Below are 10,983 nucleotides of genomic sequence, written 5' to 3'. Positions count from 1 at the left end.
TTTTTTTTCTCCATTTTATTGAGAACAAACGAAGGCCGAAGCTGCAAACCTCCCTGAATTTGGCTGCATACTAGTCATGAAATTAAAACCTGCAAACATACACAGACAGCTTTTGATAATCATAACAATATTAACACAATGCCAATGTGGAATATCCATTATCGAATTATTGTGTATTCCTGTAGTTTGCTTTATAATCGGAAGAAAAAAACACGTTTACCAATCGCTTGATTCTCGGATGTCGTTTATAATGGAGTTAACATAGCTTCATTTTCATTTCATTGAAAACATAAAGACCTCGAAAACTTCACAAATAAACGTTGGAGGCACAGTGTTTTGCACAACGCTACATCACAGTAGCTGCACGAGAGAAACAATGACATAAATAAGGAAGGGAAAGTCAAAATGAGACGACATTTGCAAACCGTTGTACTTTTATAAAGCAACACATTTATGAATGAAACAGGATATCAAGTGGGCTTTTCAAGACGTGGAAGCAGACCTAAATGTGCTTTCTATTTTGGAGGTAGCCAATATTAAAGAGCTTTTTTGACATACGATAACGCAGTCTGCATTACATCTAAAACACTTCCTCAATTGGTATTGGTTATCATTAATGCGTTAAAGTACAACGGGGCAATTTACGCCGACTCACTTGTAATATTTCAGGATAGATAATACAATATAGTTGAAATAGCAGCCCACATAAACAACTCAAATGACAAATCAATTAAATAAAATCAGTTATTAACGTCAGAACACGTAAACATAGTCCAAGCTATGAGAATAATCCACTCGAAACAATTCCAGAGTATGTAAACACAGGTGATATACTTCAAATGAGTTCATGGTCTTATATGCAATCGTCCCTAAAACAAAGGCAAAATATTTTCATCGGTGTTGAAATATTTTGAACGCATTTATTTAATATACTCAGTTTACATTATACTGGTTGATGATTTTTCAATGCGAGTAATGCTGCGGTCAAATACAAAAGTAGAGGATTTTTTCCTCGGATAAACATCTATGCTGCATAGGGAAGAGCACTTGGAAGAGAGCCGCACAGCTAAGATGAACAGATGAACCAAATCTTTACACAGGGGAGTCAAATGTGCTGACAACTCAGAACAGATGCTGAGATTGAACTGAACCAGAAAATGAAGCCATTGTGAAGCCAATCGAATTGTGGAAAAGCGTGTGAGCATTTGATCATTAGACCCTTTACTCCTGACAGCTGAGACGAGTTTACGTTTATGCAAATGAGCAGTGACGATTATGAAAACTTGGAATCGTTGAAGCAAAAATGAGTCGAGAAGCAATTAGTTTTTTGTCAATGTGAATTCTTTTCAGGTGACTTTATGGCGGTGCCAAATCTCCATTTTTTGAGATTTGATGGCAATACCAAGAAACTGAAAGAGCACTTGCATGTCACAATGTTTGGATTGGACAAATAATGTTCACAGGAAAAATAAATAACATATATTACATTGATTAAAAGAGGACGTCATCTAAAACCAATTCTAAATCACAAAACCACAGGATTCTGGCTATAGATGAAATCACAGGCACGCTCAGCTTGTTCGAGTTTTCAAATCATCGTATTCATCATCACCGTTTTCCGGTTACAAAAATAAATGAATTAAAAAGCTGATTAGAAAGGCTTGATATAATACAACCTGTATGTGCATGCCGCCGTAAATACACCTGTGCAGATGCAAGCAGGAGTGTGTGTCTGATGGGCCGAGTGGAAGAAATGAGCGCTATCAGGATGTCCATGACTGCATGTTGCGGAGCATGGCCTCGAAGCGCTCCATGCAGGGGGCCTGAGCTTGGGACAGCTGATCCGTCAGGCGGCTGTAGAAGCTGAAGGATTTCAGCTCCAGCCAGATGAAGCCGAAGCGGTCGTCGTCAAACAGGACGAACAAACCCGGCGTGCGCTCCGGGCTCGTGAAGCCGTGGCCGGCGATCAGGCCGGTTCCGTAAAAACTGAGAGGGAAAAACTTGGTTACTTATTTTTGATGTTTTAGCTGATCTGGGTATGTTTAAAATGACTGTATATAATTAAATGTATACATTATTTGTGACAAATCTGTAATGTTTATGGATGCACCGATATGTACATTTTGGCCGTTAACCGATATATTGGCCGATATACCGCATCTAGATATTAATATAACATTTCCTAAGACTGAAACAAAAGGCAAAAAGTGCTTTTATTTGAAAACATTTACTGCAGAAGACAAGGTAACCGTTAGTTGTCTTTTTCGCCTGAAAATCATGTACCAAGCCTACTTTACACCAGTTAACAATTCTTAAACCTATTTTATATTTAATAAACAAATGATAGATGTTCTTCCAAATACTTTGTCTACATACTGTACCAGACAGAAAGATTAAACTGTACTGTATTATAACTGTGAGCAACTGAAGAAGTTTAACCAGAGGAAATGATTCATGATTTATCAGCTATGATGGGTCGGCCTAGATTTTATTCTTTTAATATGGCCGATATTTTATCGCGCATCCCTAATAATGTTTGTTATAAAACAAGTAGTTTTGACTTACAATTCAGATTTTATGAGTCACATTACCATTGGGTTACCACGCATTGCACAAAACTGGATAATATTATTGAGGTGCATTATTGTCATTATATATAATAATAAATGTAACTAAATTTTAAATATGTTTTATTATTTCGTAGTGTTTCCATCATTTCCGGTTATATTTAAATGTGTATTAATGGTGTACACGGTGCATGTAAGGGTTAAAATCTAAAACTAATCTAAACCAACATTTTCTCAGCAATAAAATGAAATCAGTTCAAGATGAGACATTAAAATGATGATGTATATCAAATAAAATAAATTGAAAAATATACTTAAATGTTCAATATAAAAATAGTAAACTTTACAAAAGGCCATAAAATTATACTAAAATTAACAAACTAAAAACAAAATGACACAACTCAAAGGAAACATTATATATATATAATTATCTATTTAATAATGTTTATTGCAGAAACATAATTACACAAGCAGACTCACCACATCTTACAGGTTCGTGGGTACACTTCATTACGGGCCATGACTCCCAGAGGCAGCACAAACGGTTGTGTGTCAGTTGTGGAACTGCACTCAGCAGCTATTGCCCCGACGCTCTCCTCTCCAACAGGGGGAGCTGAATCTGAGCCCTCGGCCCCCTGAGAAAGCCTCGTCTCTGCACCCTCTGGCGGGGCGTCCCGGTCCTGTGAGCCCCTCTGGGCCTCCATGTGCACCCCCATCACCAGCTGTGAGACCTCGTCCATGTTCCTCTGGTGCTCTAGGTCTGGCAGACGCAGCGGGCGGTTCAGGTCTATTTCTAAGGTCAGCTGACCTGCTGGGACGTTTGGATCACCCTATAAAAGTCACGAATCAGAACAATATATCAACTAGTTCAAAGTATACAAAAATCTGTAATATTCTGTGTATCTTTACAAAGATTTTTTTAGACAATATATCTCACAGTAAGCTTGGTGGCTTTGGCTTTGGAGCCATGGAAGCTTAGCATGATAATCTCCAGGCCGTGACTTCCATACGTCCCTTTAAAGAGACCCGGCCGTAGGAGATCTGAGGGGAGGCACTGGGGCAGATAAATCCGCCGATACGTCAGGCAATTACTAAAACCAGAAAACAACATTTAAACACATGAGAGGTCAGATAGGACTGCAGAAATGACAGTAGACTCAAAAATGATTTCACGTTAGCATGTTGCTAAACTAATTCTAAGATTAGCATAATGCACAGCGATGACACATTCCGTTGCATTGTAGTCCATTTTAATGTGATATGCATACTTTTTAAAGTCTTGATTTGCATATAAATGAGTCATAAAGCTCATTTGACAGTTCATGTAGGAGGCTCACTCATATTGGCTGGTGTAAATGAACTTCATGAGGATCAACTCCTGCATGTGCTCGTGAAAAATATCCTCCAATGTTCTTCCCCATTCCTCCTCCAACCATGTCCTGAACTCCTACATACAGAAGACCTGGAGCTCAGTGTGCATCCAAACATTAATTTGCCATCTATAAAGGACCGAAATGCAAATATCTGTAAATCGTTCCGAAGTTTCTACCTCTTGTCTGCCTCCAGGCATACGATGGTGATCTGTCTGGTTGCACTTGGTGGAAAACTCATCTTTCTTCCCGGTCTGTGGAACAAAAGTTGCAATCTCTTTTGCAAGTCGCTTTGGATAAAAGTGTCTGCTTAATGCTCAAATGTCATTATGATATAAGGTGATGATGACTTAAGTAAGGGTTTCCTTTACCTGAATATCTCCTTTATGAGGGCCTTTGTGACCGTACATACATTCCACCGTGGCTTTGTTTTTCTCCCACATGTGGATGCGGAAAAGGGGTCGTCTGCGCATCGGGTCCTCCACACGGGGGTCATGGGGTGGCAGATACATCCAGCCTATGATGAACAGCCCGTCAACCTAAAAGGTTTTTATCAGGAGACGTTGCAATGATTGAAACAATGAAATGATCAGATGTTGTTGTTTGTGAAACATACTGTATATTGTATTATGACTGTATTTGATATAAAGCTGCCCCATTGTGACCAAACGGTTTTCTTCCCTTCCCTTATTTCTAATTATACGTTTCAATAATGATTTATAAATTGAGATGTCCGATATGATTTTGGTGTCATTTAACCTCGTAAAACTGCGTAAAGTCACCTGCAATTCTTTGTTTTTCCACCAGAGACCGCGAGAAAACATAGTTTACAGATTGCAGCTTTTTGTAACTGAAAAACTAGATACATGACGATAAACAAACGGCAGTTGGGTAAATATTTATTTGTATACTATCAGTACCATTTTGTAGGCAAGATTATGGGTAACATAATCCACTCCAAATCATGTAGTATGTTGAAAGCTATATGTCAAGAATATCTGAATGGCCAACTGTCATGTGGACGTTTCACATATGCATGTCTGTTGCGTACAACTTGTTATATAAATGCATGCGTTGAAGTGCTCTCTCGAACGCACTCCATAAACTGACAATATCAATTTAAGTCGTTATTTGGTTTGTTTTTAGCACATGAAGCATTCTCACTGCTTAAGTAATTAAATTGAGCCACTATGAGCGGATGGACCGATTTAATGATGTCTTTAGTACTTCTCTGGACCTTGACAATAACTATTACTACGATGTCAAGAGGAGGCCTGGAAATCTCTTGGATGTCCCCTAAATATCTTCATTTGTGTTCCGGAGACGCCGGGAGGTCTCAAAACATGTTGAACGTCATGGGGGTGAGTAAAAAAATCACACAATTTTGATTTTGAGATGAACTTTTCCTTTAAGTGACTTAAGACTATAACGAATCAGAAGCTTTAGTCAATAATGCAGGATCTTACCACCACATTCAATAATCCTCCATATGGGCCGATATCAGGCTGCCAGAGACCAAGGATGTGTCTATATGGATGTAGCACTGAAAAACACGTAATATATGCATTTAAATGCTAATGCAGCAACATCCCTAACACAACGTTATTTGAGATGAGATTCAAATCATGGCGCATGAATTCATTAATGCATATTAGTGTTAAGAGTGTATGGATCTTAAAGACCATGCAACAACTTTTATCATAAATAAACCAACAGAATTCTGGGATTTCATTTATTTCTATGTTCCATGATAAAGGATTCATCTCTTCATCTCATGTTAGCGCTGCTGCTTTCTTTTGCACCCCTAACCAACCTGTGAATATCACACACGCATGCAAGACACACAGCCGTGCACCGCGCCCGACAGAAGTTGCCCTTGTGCTGCTCCCAGATCAGTTTTTTCGAGTCCTCCCAAAAATCAAAGGATTCGTCCCAATTCGCATACTTATTTGTTAGATAACATTTCACAAACAAATAATTAACTGATAAATAAGTAGATTTTTAGGTTTAACTGTGCAGAATAAATTCGCACATAAAACGATTAACTGCAACCAGAATAAAAGCTACATCATATTTTGTATATATAAACACATGCGTATACCTGCATATTTTTAAGAAAAATACATAATATAAAACAGAATAAATGTTTATACAATTTTTTAAATTATATATAAATATTAACATTCCATATATATTTCCTAAATATATATACAGGTGTACGTGTTTTTCTTTTATATGTAGGTGTGTAGGTGACAGCAAAGATTTTATATTTATATTATTTTATTATCATTATTCATAATATAAAATAGCACAAGAGAGATTTATTTTCATTGTTAGTTTTTTCAAAATTTTTGCTATGTCACGTCACAGGACACGTGTGCAGTTTATTTGTCAACAACCCAAACAGATCACACAATAAAAAGAAAAGAAAACATTTATTAAATCACATTTGACAGGGATGACCCGTCAATTAACATTTGATGCCTTGTGACCCCTTAAAAGCGAAACTGTCTGAGATCAGCAGCTGAGCATCTCCGACGGGCACCTTTCACAGGCAGCGATGTGATTCCTCCACCCCACGCGTGCATTCAGTACATACAGTGTGTGTACACGTCCCGATAGTCCATGTGCTCATAATCGGGGAGGAGCTTCATAAAGCGCCCTGACTTCACCTGCGGGTTCACACCTAGAGAGGTACACAGGTGGGTGTGCCACAGGAAGAGAAGAGAGGCAAAACAGCACAACAGCTGACCACACAACGTGGAATTACACCGTGTGTGCTGATGTCAATTGTCAACTACATACGCATAACATAATCAATAATTGAAAAAAAATAGGACACTAGCATTATTAGATGCCTTTATCTGTTTAACCAATGATGCTAACGTCTTGTACAAATAAAACAGACCAGACCAAAGGTATCGATCAGAAAGTCGTGAAAAATGGCATCAATGGAACTTAAAGGGATAGTTCACCCATAATGATCATTCTGTAAGCCCACCTTCATTGTTGTTTTACCAGTATGACTTTTTACATTCCTGTGTTGGTTATTTTTTTAACGTAATGAAACGTTTTGAAAAATAATGAAAAATGTTTTGAAACGTAATGAAAAATAAGGCATAAAAAGGTCTCATAAAAGTGTCTTTGAGTGCCATTGGGTTTATAAGCGTAAAAGCTTCATATACAAATGAACAACCAGCAGTCCTCACAATTGTGTTCCATATAAAAAGTCCTCCCGGTTAAAAACGTCACAAAGGTGAGAAAATAATGACAGAATTTAGGGTGATGGTGGTGAAGTGACTGAATTTCATTAATACATTTGTTTGTGGATTTATGCATATGCATTAACCATCCATCCACGTGTAAACATCCATTAACCACCAGCAAAAAGTGCAAAAGCTCAGATTGGGAATGAAGTCGAGTAAAGTGTTTTTCTGTTTGAATACTTTCTCCTCTTTGACCTTGATATGCAATAAGCATATGAAGCAAGCCACAGGAAAGTATTGCCCTCTTACACGATATCAAAACCAAATAAGGGCGCTTTCAAACCGGGATTGGTGTTCTTCAAGCCCTTTGCTGGATTTGTTGAAACCGAGTGGGCAGCTCCCAGATTTAATTGTGTTCTTGTCAAAGGAAATTGTAGAATAAACTATTAACGTAAGCCAATAAAGGTTATGTATTATTGCATTTACGTATGAGGTCAAATGAAAGCCAATGTAAAATAAAAATCCATGGCTTATACGGTTCAGGTGTAAATGAATTAACATGTGATTGATTTTGAAATATTCTCTGATTTGATCGGTTGGTTGAATAAATACCCATCCTGTTTGAAAACTGTCATTTGTTCTTAATACCACCTAACTACATACAGAAAAACACACTTCACTTCCGTTCAGAGGGAATGACACGGTCAGTGACTTTGTGGATACTGTAGTGTAACTTACTGTAAATGACTTACGTTTAACATAAAGCTCTCGGCTTGGCATACCCACAATCTCCGTCTTCCGCAGGTCATCCTTCATACCAAATTCTAAAAGACGAAGAAAAAAAAACAATGACAAACGGTAGCTACGGTCTCCCCCACATCTAACCACTTTAAAACAGATACACTGGTCTATTTTGTTTACAGTTGAGCATCTTGAGTAAACAGGTTGGAATGCCTTCTTAACCTTTTAAGCTATTTTTGAAGATGACCAAAAAAATAAATTAGAACCATAAACAGACTATCACACCCAAAGCAGACCATTTGGTGCGGTTTCACAGACATGGCTTAGTTTAACCCAGGACTATGCCTTAAATAAGTTTGTAGGTTTCAGTCGCTTTCATTAAAACACCACTGGTGAGCATCTTGAGACAAAACAATGGCAATGATGACTTATTTTAAGATACGTCACACCGGACATGACGCGACACATGGCTTGCTCTAATAGGATTGTCACGCCGCATCCAGTGTGGACAAAATGTAGAATTACAATGGGTTCTAATGCGTTCTATTGTTTTTTTGTTGCGTCGCATCATGCCGCGTCCGGTGTAGACAACTTATTTTCAGTAAAGACAGCTCTTTGACCTGCCATACAGGTTTAAGCTATTCCTGTGTCAGAACGTGCATAGAGGATACACATATGTAATAGTTGTTATACAAAGAACGTATTATTTATAAACCGTATCAGCCATGAAGCGGAAGTTAAAATACTCATGATGTCACCACATGCTTCAAGTGACATCTCTAGAAACAGCTACAGTAAGATACAACAGCTGCAAAAAGAGATGATGTCATCACCCTAACACCATGCCATAGTCTTCAAACTACAGTTATTATATGTCACAATGTACAGTATATATAAAAACTGTGTTTGATTTGTTTCTATAAAAAAAGCTTATTGCTCTCTGAATTCTTTGTAAGTCGCTTCGGACTAAATGTAACATGGAAACTTCATATTTGCATAATTATATTAAAGTGTATTGCAGTTTCTATAAGAGTATACGAAGACCCTTACTTGCCTTTCGGGGATCTTTCACTGTTAGATATTTCAGTCCAAAGCGGTTTTATCGAACGCATGCGCCTGGCCCGAAGTTAACTTCCGGTTTTGTTTGTTTATAATAAAACAATTTATTTTATATATCATTTATGTTCATATGAACAAGCATTAACGTTTTATTGTATATTATTCATTGTGCGAATTCTTGACAGTAATTAATTCCTCCTTGGAGGTCTGCCGGAAGTTACGTTGGAGACACGTAACCACGTAACGTTGCCTCTGAAACGGTCTATTAAATATGAAATATATGACATGCTGGAAATTATACTTTCAAAATCTCTGCTGTTGAAATTATTATTATTATTATTTTAAGGTGATAGTGCACAACGTGTTTACGTTCTCTCAACAAATCCTCTCAATTAAAACTACTTTTAAAACCGACGCTCGTTGTGTTTTAACTGTGGGAAAAGCTGCAAATCTTTATATGCAATACAAGTTACGTCAGGAGTTACTTATTCATTTGAGTGCGATAATTGACCGGAAACCTTCACCAAAACGGAAACTGTTTTCCGAACACTAGTAAGTAAGCTATACCCACATCAGCCGTTTTACATTCGGGTGCCGATGTTGCCAATGTAGGGTTTCGAGTCGTCAGCGCAAACACGGACCCTTGATTTACATGTCTCTGTGTGTATATATATATCTCCTATCCTGACTAATGTAAACACAGACACGTCATTACCCTCCGCGCATCTCCTCCTCCAGATTGTTTCCGTGTTCAGGATCTGCTTGAATTTCTTGCACACCATCGCCAGGTTCGGCAGCGACGTGCCCGGCAAAGACGAGAAGATCTCCACTAAAATCTCCGGGGGCAAATCCAGCAGCGACTGCGGATGAGGCGGTCCCGCAGAGGCCTCGAGTCCACCGCTAGGCCTCGCGCCGCGGGTCTTGTGACAGCTGCTCCCGACGGGGTCGTCTTTCGTTTTGCCCACGACCCTCTCGTCTTCCTCCTCGTCCATGTCCATCTCCGAGTCGCTCTCTCGGTCCGACTGGCTGTGCCTCTGCCGCCGCCTGCACCGGCGAGACTGACCCGCTCCACAGAGCCTGGCACACACCGCCATCCGTAGCAACATTACATCATCACCGTACACAGCTGTCACACCTGCAGTGCCCCTCTGTGGTGCGCATTACGTGAACGGGCGTCTGCTCGTAATGCAACCACGTGACGCCGTTTGGCCGTACCACGTACGTTTGACGTAAACCTTGCGGAATCGATCCAAATTCGTGTGATTGATTGTCTCGGGTGTTACTTCTGGCAGCGGAATATGTCAACTATGTAAAAGAACACGTTTTAAACATTAAACATTAAAATATATATGTTTGCCTATTTTGTGTCTCAACACCGCCCCCTTGAGGACATCTGCTGGACACGTGTGTCATTGCAACCAACATGTGGTAGGAGACAGCAATGGATTTGATTCACGTGAAATTTGCTATATTTGAATATATAATATATAACAATATGTATCATTCAAAATTATATTAAATTACATGAAATGCCTCTCTTAACCATATCAACCCGTCTGTTTTTTTCCATTTTAGATTAAAACAATATGTTTAGGAGTATACACAAAATGAATGGGTAAAGTCTTTATAATTTCAATACCACTCATTAATATCTGGTTACTGCAATAAAATACAATAAAACATATGAATACGCTAAATATGAACACTGGGTTTGTAGTGTAAACATATTATTTCCCGTAGGTGGCGATTGTTGGCTCCCTTTGTCTTATTAAATTCGTTCGTCCTTAAACTCTGCAGATGCTCGTTTATTATTCAACATATCTGCCTATTTATGTATAAAATAGAATCAAGCCGTTTTACATTCATCAGAACATTGCAAGACCAACGGGACTTTTAATTTGTATATTCACGTCAGCGGCGAGAAACGTCATTTAGCAATTTTCTGCCATCTAATTTAATCGCTAGAATCAGAAATACAAGAAATATTATAACAAAATGAACTTATTAGATTTTTCTTCAATCTTTTAACTGTTAATCACG

At 38.4% G+C, this 10,983-nt stretch overlaps 1 protein-coding gene across 1 annotated transcript; it reads right to left on the bottom strand.

The window, feature by feature from the left end:
- Positions 1-8: 8 nt before the first annotated feature.
- Positions 9-10,146, bottom strand: fbxo31 (F-box protein 31). Its single transcript, XM_079450446.1, has 9 exons — positions 9,659-10,146; positions 7,896-7,967; positions 5,404-5,480; positions 4,309-4,476; positions 4,117-4,191; positions 3,905-4,014; positions 3,505-3,658; positions 3,048-3,397; positions 9-1,986 (listed from the first exon to the last, which is right to left on the bottom strand). Exons 1-9 carry the CDS (start codon positions 10,047-10,049, stop codon positions 1,764-1,766), a joined length of 1,620 nt encoding a protein of 539 aa, XP_079306572.1. The 5' UTR covers positions 10,050-10,146; the 3' UTR covers positions 9-1,763.
- Between the last annotated feature and the right edge of the window lie 837 nt (positions 10,147-10,983).

The sequence above is a fragment of the Barbatula barbatula genome (assembly GCF_947034865.1).
Source record: "Barbatula barbatula genome assembly, chromosome: 25".
NCBI lineage: Eukaryota > Metazoa > Chordata > Actinopteri > Cypriniformes > Nemacheilidae > Barbatula > Barbatula barbatula.
This window is presented reverse-complemented; position numbering and strand designations above follow the sequence as displayed.